At 42.4% G+C, this 21352-nt stretch overlaps 2 protein-coding genes across 4 annotated transcripts; both read right to left on the bottom strand.

The window, feature by feature from the left end:
* Positions 1–13598: 13598 nt before the first annotated feature.
* LOC147047220 (C2 calcium-dependent domain-containing protein 4C) lies at positions 13599–15933 on the bottom strand. The gene is made up of 2 exons (XM_085928433.1): positions 15774–15933; positions 13599–15117 (listed from the first exon to the last, which is right to left on the bottom strand). Exon 2 carries the CDS (start codon positions 15048–15050, stop codon positions 13782–13784), a length of 1269 nt encoding a protein of 422 aa, XP_085784559.1. The 5' UTR covers positions 15051–15117; positions 15774–15933; the 3' UTR covers positions 13599–13781.
* Positions 15934–17777: 1844 nt separating this feature from the next.
* Positions 17778–20673, bottom strand: cdc34a (cell division cycle 34 homolog (S. cerevisiae) a). Of its 3 annotated transcripts, XM_085927274.1 has the most exons (6): positions 20164–20285; positions 19693–19802; positions 19314–19400; positions 19137–19234; positions 18904–19007; positions 17778–18576 (listed from the first exon to the last, which is right to left on the bottom strand). In XM_085927274.1, exons 2-6 carry the CDS (start codon positions 19759–19761, stop codon positions 18221–18223), a joined length of 714 nt encoding a protein of 237 aa, XP_085783400.1. In that variant the 5' UTR covers positions 19762–19802; positions 20164–20285; the 3' UTR covers positions 17778–18220. The 3 variants fall into 3 exon arrangements, with proteins under 3 accessions (XP_085783400.1, XP_085783398.1, XP_085783399.1); XM_085927272.1 differs by lacking the exon at positions 19693–19802 and having other exon boundaries at positions 20164–20673; XM_085927273.1 differs by lacking the exon at positions 19693–19802 and having other exon boundaries at positions 18205–18576; positions 18873–19007; positions 20164–20664.
* Positions 20674–21352: the final 679 nt, after the last annotated feature.

The following is a 21352-nucleotide window of genomic DNA, read 5'->3' as shown; positions in this document are numbered from 1 at the left end:
TCTTTGCAATCTTGTTGTCTTTTGCCATTATAACGATTTTAATCAATTGTATTCCATTATTTACATAAACATCATTTTTAATGGTAAAAAAATATGACTCTACGAATCATTTAATCACAGAATCTGCACATCCTTAGGTGTTTTCATTATTATTTTGAGATTTGATGAGATTAGTCAGGTGCACCAAGTGTCATTGCCAATTTAATTTTGCCGTAATTAAAACAAGAGTGATATTACTGTAATATGACCACTGAGGTCAGATCCAAAAAGCTAAACCGCTATAGATGATGGATAAAAAGACAAAGAGGAAGTCATTCATCTCCACTATATGGTGTGGTTTTCGTGGCTGCTGGCTCGACACATGCTAGCCTCACGCTGCACCATGTGTATTAATGAGTTTGTGAAAAATGGCTCCATGGCCTTTGTTTTATTAACGTGGGGAGAAAGGGACAGAGAGAGAGAGGGAGGGAGAGAGAGCGACATACAAAATGTTCCCAATTAAAATGAAGAAGAATTGCGGGTGCCGGGTTCCCCTGTCGCAGCAGTGGCGCTTTCTCGTCTTTCTAAAAAATCAGAGGGGTCCTAGACAGGTCATTAAGGGTCGACGGCGGCTCTTTGTGAGAGCTCGGCTCGCCAAAACGTGTTTACCACAAGCCAGCCAGGAGGGAGAAGAACATCTGCAACAATGCACACTTAGGAGGCACATACATAATGCAGCTAGCTCATGGTGCTTTATGTATCATCTTTAAAGCAGCGGTTCTCAAACTGAGGTCTGTGAGCCGTAACTTGGGAAAAGAAAAGAAGGCGGAAGAGTGAGGTTAAAAAAAAAAAAAGATGACAGGCAGCGTATGAACCGAGGCTTTGAGCTGATGTGGTCGCTTTAGAGCGCCTGGTGGGATATGTTCCAGCTTTCATTTTTGTAGCTCAAAAACATCGTTAAATGTAGAGATAAGAAAGTTGCTAGCCAAAGTAGCATCCATTTTCCCAGGCTGTGGGAAATTCCATATTTCAATCTTTATTTTATTCGATGGTACTTTTTAAAAATTTGGATTTGGCAGTCTTTAAACAGGTCATAAATATTTAATTCGATTTTTTTGGGGAAAAACAAGCAAACAATTCCTAATGGGATCAGTCTCAGAATAAAATCTCCCTTGACCCCAAAAAGCTGAAAAGGCCTGACATGCGTTTCAGACATGACTGTGTGGCTTCCTCTGAAGTGTGTGAAGTACACACTTGAACCCACAAACACACACACTCTCCATTCAAGTCTTCTAACACAACCTTGAAAAAATTTCTTTTTCCATCCGGCCAGACACTCAGTGAGCTCCACACTGGTTACGCATTTATCGCCTGGCTAACCACTTAAGTTCAAATCAAACATCGCTTGTAAACTACGAACCTCAGAATGAACCAACTGTGTTTTTCTTTATTAAATTCCTCTTAGCAGCTCACTTAAAAGAAACAAAGACAAGATCAAATCCAACTTTCTTCATCCAACAACACAGCGGCACAAATAAGCAAACTGTGCTGTCTGGAGGGAAAAGTGCCCAATTTATGACTCCAAAAAAAACAAACCCTACCGTGTTATTCTCTTGTGACACCAAATCAACACTTCAACAGGTGTCGGTCCTGTTAGTGATGGTTGCTATGCAATTTTTAATCAGGCCATTTTGGTTAAGTTTGGAGAAATGCAATCAATGAGACGATTACATGCGAGTGCTATAAACAAGAGTTGAATAATAAAATGAATACACCAACTGTAACAAATTCTTTCCCGCTGCTTCTGACACCTTATGAGTTACCGACGTGCCACTTTGTGTGCCGGCATGACTCTATTACCGAAGCTCCACTCCAATTTTTCTTTGACATTTACGTGTCTTGCGTGCGCTCGTGTGACCGAAGAGCCGAAGCTGTTGAGAAGTGTAAGCTCTCCACATCTGAGTGGCTCAGGCTTGTGATAAAAGTAATTACAACACTCAGCCGAGCATGTCGGAAACTCAGGTAAGCGCCGTCTCTCTGACACAATTATCCTCCCCGGCGACGGCTTTGCCCGTCTGTCGCCGACAATTACAATGTGGTGACGAACGTCGCCGAATGAGCTGCTCTAATGTAAATAAGCACTTGTGCTAAGCTAGGATGGCGGAACACATTCTGGACCGAATGATGTTCACGCCGTGAGTGACATTCTCTCGTTAAATAGCCTGCTAACGTTCACCACTGCCTTGAATATCTGCTATTACTCATCCTTTCATTCAGGCACTTCCAGAAACACTGTGTGCCATCATCTTCATTAGAGATAATTAGCCCAATTAAGCCATTGTCGCTTTGCTTTTAGCTGATGAAGCTGAAAATTGCTTGATTTTCACCATGAGAAGCACTTCAGTTCCAAAGAGACAAGGATGCTGCTTTTGTGTGGTTAAAGATGTACATTTGCACTAGTAGACAATTATTAGGAGTGAATAGCAAAAAAAAATCCTGAAGTTATTTCGACATTTTGGTAGCTCCCCCCCAAAAAAAACTCAATGCACCTACAAAAGAATTCCTCCAGTTAACTGAACAGCTTTTGAGAAGAACAAATAAAAGCAAAGAACTATTATTTTGCCCATTATGGAAGCATGAATCGTCAGTCAGTCTCGATGCTAGCCAGGACGATTACGAATAAATGTTTCCTTCCAGAAGGACATAATGATAATGACAATAATGATGGTGTTGGCGCGCTCGCTTATGTTTTCCAGCACAAAAACATTTCACCTCCTGCGAGCTGCACACACACACGAGCACATGAAATAATTCCAATTATTACGATTTCATCTAATTTTATTTCATCAAGCCGTAAATAACGTACGGTTATTCAAAAAGAGGCTTCAAGCTGTTTAATGCCACTCTAAGTTGAAGTTAATTGTCAAGCTAAAGCTTGATGCTAACACTAGCCAGCCTGCAAATAGCAAAAATCCTCTTAAAATGGACGCCCATCGAAATGCATTGTGTTCACTTTCTTTGAATAGATTACAAAACAGGAAAACATTGCGATCCCAATGTGCTCATGAGATAAAGATAATCTCATGAGATACTTATCACCGTCTGTTTTTTTGGGTTTTTTTGGTCTTTGGCGTCTCACTTCCATTGACGCCTCCGGTGAAATAAAGTTTCACCTACGAGGTCTGTTTTCTTTTGTCTAACATTAGCCGCAAAGTTGTTATGGATTAATGGCATGGCGGCCGCATGCAAAATCACCAGCGCGAGCAGCGGTACAGCATGTTAAATGATGAGCCATTATGGCGATTTTATAATGGAGCTGTAATTGGGCCTCGGCGGTACAGCTGCACCATTTTCACCGCAATTATTACGCTTTTTCTGGCACCCGCCTTTTATCTGGACTTCTTTTCTTTCTCGTTTTCTTTCTTCTTGCTCATCCATCTTAATTTTTCCATCAGGACATCTTCAACTTTATCTTTTGACTGTCATGGATGTGTTGGCTCCATTACATCAATGATGATCAAAAGACCGTCAAAAAAAGGTCATCAAAAAAGTTTGTTGATCTCTGAAAGTTTACAATGGATGAAACTGGAAATTTATTTCTTTTTATGTCACAAAAGCATGCAACAAAATGAGCATTTTTTTTTTTATACATGGACTATTTACTATTTTTTTTAATATTTGTATTTTTTTTGTATATTTTATATTTTTTTCCCTGTGGTATCTTTTGAACTGTAAAAAATTACAGTGGACTCCAACCCAATTTTTTTGAGGGGGCACAAAAGCATGTAATTAAGTTAGTTTTTTGATACATGAACTATTGACATTTCTTTATAATATTTTTATGTTTTCTTAATATTTTTCTCCCTCTGGTATCTTTTCAACTGCAACGGTCGATTATAGTTTTTCATGATAACAATTTCCAAAAATGCATAAATTTGCAAATTTTGGGTTAACAGGGAATGTGCCAACATGTGATTAACTAATCAGCGGGTCCCCACTTGGGCGCTACATGACAGGCCGGATGCTGAGTGTATAATCACAAAAATAGATGAATATCAGGTACGTGCGCTTGTGTGTACGTGGCTGAATTATGAGGTTGCGAATGAGCTGTAACCCCGAGCGCATTGGTGCGGGTGGCCTATATTTGCATAAGTGACGGAATAATGGATGTTTGATTGCACTGAGGTGGATCAGCGTGACCTTTTCGATTTACACGAGGGGCTATATGTAAAGTAGCAAACTCAAACAGATTGATGGTGTTTTGGTAGAAAAATACAAAAAGGTCTCACCTCATGTTTGAAAACGTGAAAACAATATCGAAACCATTCGGATTAAAAGGACAACTTAATTGTAAGATTTTAAATTGAGACTTCTTTGAGGTGAAGTCGACGTGTTTACATTTAAATCTCACCCATGTGGTCACTGTGAGATGACTGATAACTCTTTTAAAACATTACAGAGCACTTACCTGTCCCAAACTAGCATGCTAATCAAATTATACTGGCTCTGCTTGGACTATCCGTGTCAGCTCACGGCAAAAGCTTTCCCGATATTTACTACGATTGTATTACTGCATCTAAAAACACTGGCAGGAGTGTTCTGCGAAACAGCTCGACACAATTTCCATATTATGTGTTTTTCTAGGAGACATATTTGAGCTCATTTCAATTTCATAATAATGACAAACTCAAACCGCCTTGGCCTCGATGGCCCGAGCTACCGGCTGTGTAATTTAATTGACGAGAGAGGTCCCAGGGTGATAAATAATAACACAGCCCAATCTTTCGGAGTTTACTAATGTTAAATAACGAGCCACGGGTCGGGTTTTAACTGCTTATAGGAAAAAATATATATTTGAGTGCGAGTCTGGGGTTCACTGGTCTTAGTCCCTTTTGTTTTGTAAAATAAAATGTGACTCCACAGCAACTCAAATGGAAGCTCCGGCGTTGGGAGCACAGTTAAAAATCTACCCAGGGAGACAGGAAAAATAAAAAGAAGATAATTTACAGTGTAAGCGTCCTAAATCAACGCCCCCCCCCCCCCCCCCACCGATTGTGGCTCGAGCACGCTGGGTCCGCATTTGGCTGAAAGATGATCAGATATTTGGCTCTGTGTGCCGTCTAACCGTCAGAGTTGCGGCTCTAACCTGTAAGAGCCAATTAAGGCAAGTGCACCACATGCAGGGTCGTGGAAGTGAAGAACATGCACTGCCTTAAACTGCTTTTGATTTATTTTGCGTTCACCTTGCTCTCCTGACGGTCCTTGACAATATTTCTGGGATCAGGGAGCCATTTATCATAATGAAAAAGTCTTTCCAGCAGCACTAAAATTCCCTGGACAAAGGTGCCTGGGGAAAGTAAGGTCTTTTCTTTTCATCATAACAACAATCTCATTTTTCTGGGCTTTTTGAGTCAGTCTGTTAAAAGATGACTTGTTTTGGTAAGATCAGAATTGTGACAGCTCATAACTTGAAACAGACTCGCTTGTATCTCAAGGCAAGTGCTGAAATTGGGAATGCCTCTCTCGCCTGCCTATCTGAATGCCTCCTCTCAAGATGAGCATTTTTCCATTTGCCTCCCTCACCCTTTCCTCCTCTCTCTCTCTCTCTCTCTCCATCCACCCCCACCTGCCTCCGCCTATCTCGCCGGCTCTTCTTATCAGATAGCTAGTGAAGCGTAACGAAGATGTCTGCACTGAAGACAACAGTGAGGGAGCAAAAGCTGTGAAATGCAGGCAGACCAGTGAAGTGACGCCAAGGGGCATAATTTAAGGCTGTATGCGGGATTTCAAAAAAAAAAAAAAAAAAAGATTATTGGGTGGCCTGGGCATGATATTAGACATTACGAAACGCTGAACATCTCCTCGGGGTCTACAGTGTTGAGAGGCGGTCAAACTAAGCTCATGATCGCTTTTACAATGTCATAATGGAAGCTGAGATGGAGACGTTAGTTTTTCGACATACTAACGGTGTCTGTAACAAACACAGGGGCGTGTAGAGGTGGGGGGCCGAGTGGGCAGCGGCCCCCTGTATCCGTCATAAAACATTAGTCAAAAAACTGTCAAATAAAAAGAATCATAAGAAGTACATTAACATAATGGAGAATAATGATGGTGGATATCTTGGCTTGCAACCTTCATTACTTCAGTGAACCTTCTCAGCCCGGAGCTTCATATTTTATTAAATAGACTCTTGCAAATATTCATTTTATGCCATATGCTCAGCCGTAAGTTTAACCTTTCATTACCATGGTAACAGCCGACCAGTGAGCAAAGGAAGGTATGTCAATTTTGACACCACTGGAAATATTGAAGAGAGTATTTGCCGTGGATACAAAAGTCTACACACCCCTGTTCAAATGCCAGATTTGTTGGGAACCAGCAAAACCTTCAGGAGAGGAATTAAAAATAAACACTTGAGATCCTGTGATCGTACAACTGTGCACAGCCTCTTATAAATCATCATACACCTGCAAACTTTTTAAGTGCCTCGAATGAAATATGGCCAAAAAAAATCCTTCAAACAGACAAAAATGAAAAAAAATTCACATCCAAAGTTATTTCAAGATGCTTGTCACAGATACTTGATTTTAAAGAAGAGTGACAAAAGTGTGTGTTCGTGATTACTTCTTTAATCTCGCTAAATTGCTTTTCTCTGACACCAAAATTGTTTGTTGGAGGTCCAGTTAGTGGGTCGGATAGGTCTTGATTGCTGTGTTCGAGTAAGTGGACGAACTTATTCTCATTAGGTCCTCACTTTCTTCCTCCGTCATTGAGGATACAAGCCTCCTGCTGATTCGCTTCTTCAAAGACATATTTGGCTCGACGGAGGAACTGTACAACGGAGCGTGTGTTGTTTTTTCATGCGGTCAGGGAGGTCAAAGTCGGGAGTCGCCCAATCCAATTATCGAACAGAGCAGAAAGTTGCTGTTAACTTGATTTGAAAATAACACGAGTTAACTTGAAACATTTCCTTGATGAAGCTTGTTGGCTAAACCAAAGCTACTCATTTTAGTAGTTGAATAAATACTAAGGTTTGGAGTCAATGAATAATCGTTTTTTAATCGTGATTTCAATCGTGTTATATAAATGTTAATTAAACGACTGCAGTAAAGGCTCGTTTGTCCAAGAGGGCGTCGAGCTCAAATGCGGAGACATTTAGCCACTCTTCATTTCGGATGACTTTAATTAACTTCCAAGGGCGGTACAAAATGTGACCTTTCCCAACTGACATTGTGAATACCTGTAATGAGTTTCTTTACAGAGAATGGATTTAAACGCCTCTTCTAAAAAGTGCCGAGTTGATCTGTGTAATTTGTTACTTATATTGTTTGTCATTTAGGAAGTAGCAGCTTTGTTGTCACGTAAATGCTCAGCCTGGGAACTGAGGCAGAGTTAATGTGGCAGATTTATTAAGCCCTCAAGCCAAAGGAGTAGATATACTGCCTTGTTTGTCTGCTACATGGAGCTGTGCAGCTCTCAGACTTACTCACAAAAACAAAACAAAAAAAAAAAGCAAATCTGAAGCTAATCCTCCTGTCACTCTGCTAAATCTTCGACGGGATACCATCCGATGCCAACGGGCTCAAGCAGAGACAAGAGCCATTCAATTTATTATATTTGTAAAGCTAACATTCTAGCTAGCTTGCCCGTTCAATTTAAAAACAAAGTTAGCATTAAGGTAGCGGAGCTTTTAAGTCATGTTGAGTTGGCTACATTTTATATGTGGTCAGTTGTAAATCACCTTTTGAGATCATTTTCTGTGTTATTTGTGTTTTAAAGTGATTCAATAATAAAAGAAAATGTCAGCTTCATATTTATGTTTAGCTATAAGCTTGGAGAGCTTAGCTAGCACATAGCTACTTGAAGTTTAGACTTTTATGTAATTGCATCATTTGTCGGGTAAAAAAGCATGTTCCCAAAAAGAGACCAAAAGTCAGTTTCATATTTTTCAAGTCTGATTTCTCATTTCTCGCTGCAGAATGCCCATTTCAAATGAGGGGGGCGCTTTGGGGATTTCAAATGATGAGATTCCCAAGCGTGCACCGACCGCACTGCATTCTAAACATAGCTCAGAGGAATCGATTATCACGTCGCGGCCATTCTTCCAAGACACGCATCGCAATCACACCACCTTTGATTAATATCTTGATAGGCGCTTCTAACTCAGTGTAAAGTGCACAAGTGAATTAGACGAGGCGATATCGGCACCTTGTTTACTCTACGTCTCTCATCGCGGTCCGGCTGAAACCCGAGCGAGAGCGCTTTGCTTCGTTACTTTGAAACCACGGATCAATACGGAGCCGTCAACAGTGATCTGAACTCTGGCTAAACTAATTGGCTCTCGCGCCGGCTGAAAGCACAATGAGTAGACGGAGGCCTTCTCACCTTCTTTGACAGAAACCTGACTGTAAGAGCAGTTCGCCTCGGGAAAAAACATTCCTGGGGGAGTCGAAAGGTTCTAACGGCGGTCGGGGTATTCTCCTTCAGCATGATCTCCGATCCGAATATGCAGCCTGCTATTCCTAACAATAAGTTTGCCTCGTTACCTCCACCAAAGAGGCCTTCAACACCTGGTGCTTGTTTGCTAGCAGTTTTAGCTTCTAGAAAATTCTCCCTCCTTTTATTGTGACAGACCCAAATCCCAATTTGAAACCCAAAGCTCAGTCATATATTGCCCAGGCGGGCGGCCGTGTATAAATAAACGTATGCTAATATTTTTCCCGCAGTTTACACAATCACGCTCAAGGACCTTTGCTTGTGGGTGTATGAGGAAATGTCCATGTAGTCTTTATGAAGAGGCAATCAAAAACATAAACAATGCGCTGGCTTACTGATTGTGAATGCGTGCGAGCGTGTTTTTCTTTATTCGCCGTTTCCGTTCTTGGTCTTTGTTGTGTTAATCGCACCACTCAGATCCAGGCTTGCTATTATCATCATCGTCACTGGGCCGCATTTGCTCGCTTCATCAGGTCGTTCTTTTCAGCCCGGCCTTGACAATAGAGGCTCTTTTTGTATATGTTAAAAGGTGCGGCTTGTTGTACACTAGGTCCTGACCTATGTAGTTAATAAATATAATCATTAATATCTGAAGTAAAATTCCAATAAGCAAGTATATATTAGGGGTTAAATATTGGAGTGGAGCAGATTATGAACAGGTCCATAAATTACACAAGATTTTCAGAGGTCTGCTGGATTTTATTTTATTTTTATAATAATAGAAAGCCTACCAGGACTTCTGAAATGTATTTCTGTCTAATTAGAAGCACTTTAAATGGCAGCACTTAGGTGGTGACTTATGTGGTGAATCCCAGCACACTTATGTGCAGCACTTATGTGGTACACATTTATGCAACCTCATGACCTCAGTTGTTTGTTTTTACTCCCACTCTTTTTTTTTTTTCTTCCAATTGAGTTATACAGATTATGATTCAATTTATCTTGTTGTCATGTCTAAAATATCACAACAGCTGGAGTTTGAAGGGGTGTGTTGACTTTTTATAACGGGCGTATTTTTTCAGACGCTATTTTTAAACTCTCAAATTTGAAGATACTGACTTGAAGTGTTATGGGAGAGTGTGTTCTTTGTGCAAATGACTCGAACCTTTTAAGTGGAGGCGCATAAAAAAAAAAAAAAAAAAAATCCATTAGAGCTACTCGGATCAATCAAGGCATCAGCAGGACTGCCGGCTGGAAGAAAGCGTGACCTACAATACAACGGGCGTCCATGCAGAGCAGAAAGAGAATCAAAACGACACAAAACAGCTTCTCGTGCTTCCGAAACTCATCAGGGGGAATGTGGTCATGTTATATCCTGAGGCGCAGGAACTAAATGAGACTTTTTTTTTTGGTTCAATTCTAACAACCTTACGACTTTTTAAAATAATCTTGCTCAAGAAGAACAAGTTGACATGATGTCATATCGACTCTCAGCTCATCACAGAGGATCAAGAATACGTGAATGTGAGAACTGTTGTCTAAATATGTTTCTGCACCGTTTGTGTTACAAATATCAATTAAAGTATTTGTATGTGGATTAAATTCAACATTTTTTGGAAAGTTATAGCTTCATCGTGAGTCAAAAGCAGAGCACGGGTTTTATGTGAAGCAACCACAACTTGCTCGGGGGAAAAAAAAAACACTCACACACAAGCTTCTCCACCTCTTCAACTCGAAGCCTATCAGACAGATGTCCTTTTCAACGGCAACTCTTTGATTTTCACGCCTTGAATGGACGCTCGTTCCCACGCTCCTCTAATTAAGATCCCGTTGCCGCGGAGCTGATGTTAATTCACAGGTGTCTGCTCCCCTGCCCAGTCACCATGGCAACCAGAAGGTATGCCGTTTAATCCATAATACACACGCACTCACATTTTGGCCCTCATGTTATCGGGATTGATTAATCTGAGCAAACGTTGCTCATTGTGCTGTCGACTATGTGAAGCTGAGAGGGAACGTAAAGCCTCTAAATGATTCAATATTTTCTCACTATGATATAAAAACAACCCAATATCAAGACACAAAAACAATTCACACACATGAAGACTGTTGGGCGGTATTTCTAATTAAACCTTTCAAATGAAACCTTGCACAATACTCATTCAAAGTACTAAACTGCTGAACCAACATTAAATGCAAGAACTCATTTAGTGCAAAAAAAATAAAAAAATCGACTTCCTCAAATGTTAATACGATATTCGGAAATGTTTTCCAGCAGTGTCACCAGTGACACTCTGATGAAGACAGAAGTACAAGCCGAAACATTACATTGCATTACCTATGCAACCTAAAATACCTTGTTTGAGATAAAAAGAACCAGTGAAGAGAATGTTTTTTCATGCACTTTAAAAAATTTGACAATAACAAGCCACCCAACTAGCAGCCTAATATGCCGGATAAAAAAAGTCTGCATGATGTTGATCAACCCGCTTTCATTTCCGAGTAGCCTTTATTGTTTTGTTATGTGCGTGTGTGTTTTTTTTCCAAACCGCCATGTAGGGAATGTTACAGAGATGGGCAAATAAAAAAATCAAGGTGAATGACTCTCCATCACTCCAGCGGGTTTAGTATAAAAGCCCAGCTCGAAAATCGCTAACAATTAGTGTCTCATTAGTTTCATGCTCAATCAATCACTTTGCCAGTCTGTATTTAAGGTTCCCCCCCCTCCCTCGCTTGGATTAAAGGTTCGCCCTTGTGTTGCCATGGCAACCCATGCCGGATAGTCACCTCCGATAATCTGCACAATGCGGATGCTTTAGGGAGCTCTCATGCTTCTTTTTCAGGTTCTTGTAAAAGTTTGTTACACTCTCACTTTTCGCTGAACTAACCTGAACAAGGAGGTTGCAAAGTACCTCAAAGCTGACACAAGAAAATCAGACATGAAAGAATCTGCAGGAACTGCTGGCAAGTATTGGCTGTGTCTTCTGTGTGACAGCAATCACCCCAATATGCGTTTAACAGTCGACCAGCGCAGGATGAATTACAAACGGATTCCCAAAACGTGTTCAGTTGCTTTCGAGCTTGAAGTAGTCACAGTCAAGTGTTGCAGGTGCAATGCCGGAAGGAGAAACTAAAACACTTCAGAGCAATCATACTGGCTGGCAATTTGAACAGCAATACTGAACCTCTCCCAAACACACACTTATTTCATTCCTTCACTCAGAAGGGAATCTGCTCCCGGGGTTGCCATAGCGATCTCAAAGCCAATAACAGCCATGAACCTTTCCTCCGTGTTGCCAAGAAAGCCAGGGATACAAATTGCCCCAATCAAATTTGCCCTCGGGTGTATAGCTTTCCATTCCGTCAGCGCCGCATCTCAGATGGTCGCTCTGCCGCCTCGCCAGATGACAAAATTACAAATCAATTTGCAAGCTGGGAAAGGGATGGAAATGAGCAATGGTGCCTTTTGGGGAAACCAGTCTTTGTTTCGGTAAATCAAACCAAAAAAAAATAAAAATCCCTTTTCAATGTGTGTGTGTGTGTGTGTGTACCCCAGGTGAACAGGACTTGTGAGTCTTGTAAAACTCTTGAGTGAGGCAGCTTCGCTTGAGCTCACTGGCTTGATGATTCACGATGAATCATGTTCATTCATTGAACTACTACTTCTGCTGTGAAAAGACCTTTGGAGGTGCAGGTGATACACACACATAAAAAAATATGTGTGTGTCACACCCGTGAGGATACTCAGCTAAGGAGAAGACAAGAATAAAGTCTTTGGTATTACGTTTTGATATGACTGAGATAAGAACTATGCAGTCCACTTCAAGTTACTCAAGTGATTTTATTTTAATTCATTTAATTGCTTACTTTTTCTGCTACAACAGTTACACCAATCACTTGTCAAACAGAGGTCCACTTAAAATAAAAATAAAAAAATCACATAAGTAGCGCAAACCCAACATTGGCGTAGACATCAGAGTGCCGACACCTACGCTACCGCAAACGACCAGATTAGAATTCTGTCTGGTTGACCTTGTGACTGTCTTGAAGTCTTTGTACGCAAAACTGAGTCACATCAGCTGTTTCAAATGTTCTATAGAAGCTTGGGAGTGAGCTTTTTTTTTTCTGTTTTAGCTCCAAAACACTTACGGATTTAGTTGCATGCGAGTGAGGCCAAGATGCCGGTGCATCACTAGCACAAGCAGAGAAGAACAGTACATACCTTTTTTTTTTTGTTTTTTTTTTTAACATGCGTACATTACACATAGAGAATGAACAACTTTTGACTGAACGTCATGCTCATCTCAGTCATACACACATACAGGCACTCAGCGGCCAAAACATTAGGTACAGTAACAACCAAGAATGAAGTTGTTTTAGTGATGCTTAGCACATCTGCTAACCTGATTTGAATCACTCTTTTCAGGATTTTGTGTTACGTTATTGTAAGGTATGATCCAACTTTTACTCCGTTCTTAAATAAGTATATAATAATAATAATAATAATAATAATAATAATAAGCCTAAAGCATCACCAAATGATCTGCAGGAATTGCTGGCAAGCACTGGCTGTGAGTGACAACAATCTCCCCTAAATTGTCCTAGCCTCGTTTATGGGGAAGGTCATACAGAAAAAGTCAATCTGCCCATAAGGAGTGTCAGAAAAATTCTAGCTTTGTTTTGCTAAAGGTGTACCTAATGTAGTGTCCAGTACAGAATGGTAAGGCTTTAGGGTTTTGGCGCAATATTTTGAAGCAAGCGTTCATGCCATGCAAAACGCTACACTTGCATTGCCGTTTTATTTATTTATTTATTTAGCTTGTTTGTTCCCCTCCGCCCGGATCAAAGCATCATTTGCACATCAGGTCGTGGAGCTGCATCAAAGCAGAGGAAGGTAGACGAGGGGGGGGTACTCACAAAAGCGTCTTTGTCCACGGACACACACAGCTTGTGGCCGAGGCGTTACACAATTGAAATCAGGGCATGAGACACACATAGTGATGTGCGCAGTGAGGGGCGGGGGGGAAGGTTTGGGGGAAGTCCGTACCCGGCAACCTCATTTGTTTGGCTTGAGGAGACACATTGGCTACAAGGGGGGGGGGGGGGGGGGGGGGGGGGGGGGGGGGGGGGGTTGAGAACCAAGAGACATTAGAACTTGCTACTGAGAAGGAATGCTTGAGAAGCACGCTTCACTTAAGTCGGGTGTTCCATTAGCTCGGCCAGCGACTGACTGCCAAATAAAATGGCCGTGGGATGGAAGCGTACGACCCGGTGGAAAGGCCTCCTAACACACGAAAAAGTTGTGGAGCAGTGCAAAGAACTTATAAAGGTCCATGAGTGGATTCTGGTTGCTTTTTTTTTGGAGCCTAGACCCCCGAGAGCAGCTTGCTCAGCAGGACCTCCCGCTCACCCAGCAGAGTGTTCCTTTTGAGGCTGGTGCCTTTGTTGACTACTTTGAGCTTGAGCGACAGGTTCTTGACCTGCAGCGGTCCGACGCCATCGAAGAAGAAGTCCTCGTTGAAGACAGGGTTGCGACTGTTCTTGATGATGTTGCTGCGTTGCTTTTGCATCTTGCCGGGTTTCAGGTAGACGGACACGCAGCAGTTGATGCTCTTGATGTCAAAGTGTTTGTCGTAGAGATTCTCGGCCGCCAGGACGCGGACGCGCAGGCGGGAGGTGCCGGCGTCGTAATGGGCGCTGATTCGAACGCTGCCGCCCTTGTGTAGGTTGACCGTGTGCTCGCGCTGCGAGCCTTGCTCCGGAGCCGGCGAGCCTCCGTAGTGGAAGGACGGGATGTGTAGCCGGCGCTGGACGCAGGGGCTGGGCTCGGCCGAGCTGCACTCGTCGGTGGAGAGGGAACTGTGGCGAGCGAAGGAGCGCTTGGCTTTCGCCACCTTGGCCTGCGTCTCGTGCGAGAAGATCTTGAGCAGCGAGGCCGAGCGAGATAGTAGCGGCGAGCTGAAGGGCGACGACTCGGCCGAGGAGCAGGTGTCGCTCTCGCCGCCGCTGAAGTAGCGGTACGGGTTCATGTGGGAGGAGTTGCAGTCGGCCGGGTTCAGGTGGTTGCCGGCTCCGCCCCCGGCTCCGTCGCCCTTGCCCGGGGTCTTCCTCTGGCTGTTGGGGGAGGTCATGGGACTAGTGATGTCACAGTGGAAGAGCGATTCCTTGCGACGAGTGTGGGGGCTCTCCTTCAAGGTGGTGAAGCCGTAAGAGGTTTGGGTCTTGGGCACGTAGGGGAGAGACATGGCGGTCTGCGACTGGGGGTCAGCGTTGGTGTCCCCGGCGATGACGTCGTCGGCGCTCTCGATCTGAATGATGTGGCGGTTGGCCGATTTCAGGAGGTTCTTTGTGTCTCCCACCATTTTGACCACCAGACGGGGACTTTTGGGGCCGCTGATCTTCCTCCCGCCGCTAATGGTTTGCTCCGACGTGGAAGGCTGCAAGGCCTCCTTGGGCTTCACCGTCTCGGATTCGGGAGGACAGCTGACTAACTTGGGTGGGATGAAAAAGTCCGGGATCTTATCTGGCGTGAGGACGTTAGAGTAGGGTGTCGCCGCGCCTTTATTGTCATCGTTCTCCCCGTGCCGCAGCACGCCAGTTTCCACCGAGCCGCGGATCTTATCCAAAACCCACATGGTGCCCCACCTCCCGGACGGCGGGCCGCGTGGGCGTGAGCGGCAGTGCAATGAGCTGGAGCTGCAGCTAATAAAACACAAGGGGGTGTAAATCACGAGTCTACTGGGAGCACTGACAAAAAATAACAATGGTTTTGTAGCTTTTAGCCTGCGGCACTTGAAAGACGGCCAATCACTTTTACAGGTGACAAGTAACAGACTGACTGTGTACTCACTGATAACTTTTTTTACTTTTACTCCCTACATTTGATGTCATCCATCACTATTTTTGAATCCTGACAAATTCTAAATGGGGGGGGGGGGGGGGGCTGTGCCTCTTCTACTGGCATAAATGTGTACATGCAAGAACCCTACTTCCTGCCCTTGGCACTTACTCGGGAGCTTTTTTTCCCCAGAAGACATTAGGTATCAATGCATGCATGCATGCAAAAAAAAAATAAGAGCCAGTACATAACGTGAGTGAAAAACTCTGAACTACATCATATAAGACTTACTGATATTTTATTTACATTTTAATTCAATAAAATGGGTTAAAATGTGCATTTTAAAATACTTTTATCGAATTAAATAAACAAAATAAAGAATAGAATAAAGTACTTTGGCTTTACTTTTTTCACTTACAATGTTATCTACATAATATATATATATATATAGTGTATATATATATATATATATATATATATATATATATACACCAAAAAATTAGAGAGCTTATATACTCACAATGTTATGGGGGAAAAACGACAGATGCTTTTGGCTCCTCTCGCTTCTTCCAGCCAGCCACAGGTGTTTCCTTGTGTGATGAGAATGAGCGCTTAGCGCGGAGCTCCGGGTGCGAGCTTTATATATGCAACACCACAGTCGGGGTGACCAATCATCTTGAGCCATGTCTATTTGTGTGACACACACACACACGCGCAACAATACCTATTCTTGGAGCATATCAAGTATTTGCTTCCTGCACACAACACATTGACAGCGTTGATGAGGACAATTAAGACACACATTTTTGGATTTAAATCAACAACTAGTAAATAACCAAATATATATTTTCCAATCTTGCAGGGACATCATTTAGGATTATATAATACACACACACACTGAATGTATGTGAGTGGCAAAGAAAAATAAATATGCAAAGAAATTTGTTAAAGAATGGGAAAATCAGGTGTCATATTGTGGCTGTCAATCAACAAGCATTTCTCACTACTATAGATCCATGACACCCAGTCAGCGTAAACTCCAAGCAGAATAATAAACAAACACATTGTGAAATAAATATTTCACAATATTGAATCGTAGGAGATCATATGAAGTGTTTTGCCAGCGTATCATTGGAATAAGTGTAGATGCACCTGCTGTCTTTCAATTTGAGCAACTTTTCTCCCCCTCCCCTCAGTCCTCCACTGTCCAGCTTCTCTTATTTGGCATGTCCATCCCTGCATTTAAATTGGTTTCCCTGGAGACTTTGCTATGGCAACACTTAGATGTGCGCTGGCTTAAAAAACCTACTGACATGGACGCCGCACTGGCAGGGAATGTTTTCTACGGCCTCAGATGTGGAATTACAAAAGGCCAGTTAATTGTGCAAGCAGTGACCGCACTTGCGCAAAGGTCTCGAGCCTCCACCGGTGAGCCACATGCTGCATCACCTGGTCCAATGACCTTCCTTTACTGTACTAATGCCCAAACTTGTTCAAGTTCAAGCTTTTTTTCATTCATTAATGCGTAAAATGGGTTACGGAAAAGAAAAGTCAGAAAAGTGTGACTCATACAGTGAGATTCTATATAAGGAGAGCCTCAAAGTGGGTCATCTGGGTCGAAGGACAGAAACAGATGACAGAAAAGAGAAGGTCGGACATAAATGTCTGGAATGTAGACGTCGCCAAGGCAACATGAGCACAAGCAGCAGGTTGGGTGTAAGCCGGGTCGACGCGGAAATGGACAAGAGCGGCCATATGACGTACAGAGGCTAAAAATGGATTCTGCGACATGTCAATCATTTCACGGGAAAACACTTAACCTCCGACTGCGTGTACTTTTCGCACTATAATCAACAGTCTCAGCCACTTCCCTTCTACATCCCTTGACAGGTTTCCATCAGGTAGTACAGTGAACCTGTCCACTTAAACAAAAAAAAAATATTGGCTAGTTATGTGCTCAGGCAAAAGCCATGTCTAATATAAAAATCTTGCTTTGGCGCCATCTTGTGGCCATGCAACTATTTTGAAGTAAGGGGAGAAGCTTCATTGCGTTAGGCCTATGTAGTCTTTTGTATTAAAGTTTCTTTCTGTCATTTTGTGGTATTTTTAGGCAATTACAACCTTTTTTTGTACCAATATGCAAGTTTGAAACAATCAGTTGTTCAAGATAGAGTTGAATGGACCGCGGGCGCTGCTATATTAATCCGGCTGGGTTTCAACAGACAGTGTAAAGTTTTAACAATGTCGAAATATGTGGATACATTTTTTAAAAAATGTGCACAATATCAGCTAAGTATACAAAGGGAAAAAACCAGCATGTACTTACCTGCCAATGGAGGCGATTGCAGAACACTCCGAACCTGTCATTCCAACACAGACAAGATTAGATGATCTGATGCTGCACCCTAGCGGCAGGATGTGGTCACACATCTTGTCATGTGAGGAAATCGTCTCTGGTCTCCATCATCAGCTTCATCCTGCAGAGTACCCCTCGCACCATATTGTATACAAAGAAAAAAATATATATCTAATATTTTTTTTATTAATCTTTTTTTAAAATATACAAACTAAGAAAAAAAAAATCAAGTGATCATTGAATATATCCACATGCAATCAAGGTAGATCGTAAACAGTCCAGGAAGTCAAAGTTGAGCCAGAGGCACGTTTGTCTTTTCTTTTTTTTCTGAGTTTATCTTGAATAATATTGCAGCTTGTTTAGGTAACATCAATTAACACATAAAATACCTCTTGACGTGCTCATCAAATATTTGCTTGAGCTCTTGTAGTGGCTCATTGGTGCCTGTGCTCAAGTGGGCTCAATTGGCAGCGACATAAAAACAGGAAGCAGTCAAAACAAGAAAAACAGTGAATGCTAAAAAAGGGAGTGACTTCCATACAGGGCTCAAACGGCATCCTCCATTTTTGTGCAAGAGAGGAGGAAGCTATTTTGCATCAATTGCAGTTGGTTCAATCCCATCGAACCTCGTATTGGGGTGTGGGGGTTAAAAAGAATCTAAAAAGACTTGAACTCCATTGACGCATCACCAACAAACAAAAACAAAAGTAAAAGAAAGCAAAGTTGGCGAGCGCCGGGTTAAATGTAGTAGTACTCGTTGTCCGAGTCGTCGTCGTCGTCCATGCGAATGTCCCTGTAGTTGTCGCATTGGCCGTCGTCGTAGTCATCGAAGTCGTCGTTGTCGTACAGCAGGTTGGATCCGTCGTCGGTGGCCGGCACTTTGGTGCGAATGCAGTACTCCTCCAACGTGACGGGAACTTTGACGCCGTCGAGGTCCGCTTCGCTTTTGGTGGCTTGCACCTGCTTCCTGTCGAGGCAAGGGGGGGGGGGGGGGGGGGGGGAGAAAGACAGAGACGGGGGCTGAACGATTTTTGCCATTTTTTGGACCGATAATGTGATTTTGATTCAATTCAAGATTTTCTTCAATTCACTAATACAAACAGTATAATTGACAAACATAACAGGAAATGACATCACATCATCAAAACCTTAAAAGCATACATGTATAAATATGCAATTATATGAAATAGTGTTTGTAAAATATTTTCCCATTTTGTAGATGCGCATTTCATTGTTTTGCCTTTGGGTTTTTTTCTGAGGTACCTGATGATTTCAATGTACTCCTGGTCCTCACCCTTGCTCTCCCTCCACCTGCGGTACATGACGGAGGCATCGACGTTGGCCGGGGAGAAGGTGTTGGGCTCATTGAGAAGGGAGATGACGCTGAGCAAGATGGTCCTAAACAAGATGCAAATCACAAGCCAAGGATGAGGTGGCAATTTGACCACGATTTGCCCTTTCTGATAAATGATATTAATCCATTCCGGACACCCACCAAAAAATAACTTTTGGATTTTGTCAGCTCACCTGACATTCTGCGTGGGGTTCCACCGCTCTGACGGAAGCTCGCCACTATGGGGGTCGTCCACCGGCGGGTGCAGGATGGAAATGCAGACTTCTCCGTTCTAACCGAGGTCAAGAAGAGTTCAAATGTTACAGTATGATTCCGATGGATTGACGTGACCCAAAAAACGTCGGAGCTACCTCATAAATGTTAGGATGCCACATTTTGGTGAGGAAGCGGAAAGAAGGCGGAGAGTACGGGTAGTCCACCGGGAACTTGAGCAGGGCCTGTTAAAGCAAACATATAGAAATGAACAAAATCACAGAAATATTTCGAGAATAAAAGATGAAAATTGACTGCTGAAGATTTGACAAGATGAAAAGTGATTTGAATGGCATGTTATCCCCCACATAGACGAGGAAATGAGATCGTTTCGTGCATTCAGAGCTATCAATGAAACTCGATCACAAGCATCCCTCAATGACAAACAGCTGCAGCCCACGAAGCATTCGCCAAGCAGCTTTTTGAAAAACTGATCCGAGGGTTACGGTGACCTGACGCCATTCGCAAGATGCTCACGTTGTACGTGTTGTGTGAAATCTGCGCCAGTGTTTTCCTTGCAAATGAGATATTTACAGCCGCCTCCATCTAACTTCTGGTCGCCTTTTGCCTGACAGACCTTTGACATCCTGAAAAAAACATTAGATTTTTTTTTGTGCATTACTAAAATATTTTATCACGAAACAAAGTAACAAAAATGAAATAAAGCGTTGATTGATATTATCTTATCTTGAAAATACATTTGGGACGAACAAAAGGGAAGGGAAAAAAATGTTGGGGGGGTGCCCTTTATTTGTCTGGAGATAGTTGCGCCCCTGATACGTTGCCACAGAACCAACTTAGGTCGCACCTAAAGGAACCTTTGACATGGTCTGAGACGTTATTCACATGTTGACAGTCATGAAAGTCGGTAAAGAAAAGAAAAAGTTCATTTAAAAGCTAGCAAAAGAACAATAGTAGCTGTAGTGCTAGCTGAAGTTAGCCACTCACCTTAAAATAACCGCCTTCGTAGTGCGTGTTCGGTGGACCGAATATCGCCACTTCCCAGTTGTACATGTCAGACTCGTTGACCAGAGTGATTTTGAAGCCTTCCACCGGCTCGTCTTGAAGACTTTTCATCTCCAGCATGAGTGCTTTCTGGGAACTGGCTACAGGATTTCCATGCTGAGCCATATTCCAAACAAACTAACGACTTGGACAAGTCGTGTGAAGCCGCCCCGGCAAACGACCAAAACAAGCCGAGTACCAAAACAAAAAAGTAGCAAATAAACTCCCGGACAAGATGAATGGTTTCAACTCTTCGTTTTTGTGAGAGGAAGAACCGGGGCGGCTTTTAGGAGGAAAGCCGTCTTGGGTTTTGACGAACAAGACCCAGTGAGCGTCACACTCCCAAGGAAGGCACCGACACTTTTTTTTTATTCTTTTTTTAAAAAAATATATATATATAGTCGCACACACTTCCGCTTAAGTTTTCGAAATAAAAGATATATGGGAGGATCTAGTTGGAAAACAATACTAAATATAAAACCAGTTCATACACGTGACTATTGAGCTGTAAAGTGCGCAAGTGTATTTGGCGTGAGCCTTTGTTAAATACACGCGTCACGGCTTTATACCCAAACGAAGGGCGACTCGTAACGCTATGTAAAACGCGTAAATCGCAACACTAACATTGTATTTTTATGAGTAAAATATCAAAACTGATTACATTTACTCTATTTCTACCCGTCGAACCCATTCAACACATTTGGCTAAAATGTAAAAATGGGTGATTATAAATTTTAGATCTATATTTAAAAAAAAAAAGCTTTTTCAAATTCTGAGGTGCTTAGACAAACAAAGAGACTGTAGCATCTTATAATTTTTATTTTCTCTTAAGTAGGGGAATCTTTACAGGGAATGAAGATCATTCACATCCCCTTTTTGAAATGTATGACATTGTACAGCTGGAGAAACAAGACGGTACTTTTGGAAATATGTGGTGTGGCGAGTATACTTTCAATGTCGCGGGTAAAAACAAAAAGAACACTACGGCCAAACCGAGGAAGAAATAATATGTTTTTTTACTGAGAGCTCTCAATGCCCTCACCATCCTAATTTCTATTCAACGCCTTCCTCCCCATCATCTGCGTTTTGATCATTTAAATCATTCAACTATACTGACCCCCCCCCCCCCCCC

Source organism: Syngnathus leptorhynchus, chromosome 13 (genome assembly GCF_054491065.1).
Source record: "Syngnathus leptorhynchus isolate UIUO chromosome 13, UIUO_Slep, whole genome shotgun sequence".
NCBI lineage: Eukaryota > Metazoa > Chordata > Actinopteri > Syngnathiformes > Syngnathidae > Syngnathus > Syngnathus leptorhynchus.
Note: the sequence above shows the minus strand (reverse complement) of the source record. Positions and strands in the feature narration are given on the sequence as shown.

Coding starts and splice junctions, on each gene's coding strand:
- LOC147047220 (XM_085928433.1), bottom strand. CDS start 15,050: ATGTGGGTTTTGGATAAGATCCGCGGCTCGGTGGAAACTGGCGTGCTG.
- cdc34a (XM_085927272.1), bottom strand. CDS start 20,346: ATGGCTCAGCATGGAAATCCTGTAGCCAGTTCCCAGAAAGCACTCATG. Junction 19,401..20,163: donor ACGAAGGCGGTTATTTTAAG/GTGAGTGGCTAA, acceptor TTGCTTTAACAG/GCCCTGCTCAAGTTCCCGGT. Junction 19,008..19,136: donor AACCCCACGCAGAATGTCAG/GTGAGCTGACAA, acceptor CATCTTGTTTAG/GACCATCTTGCTCAGCGTCA.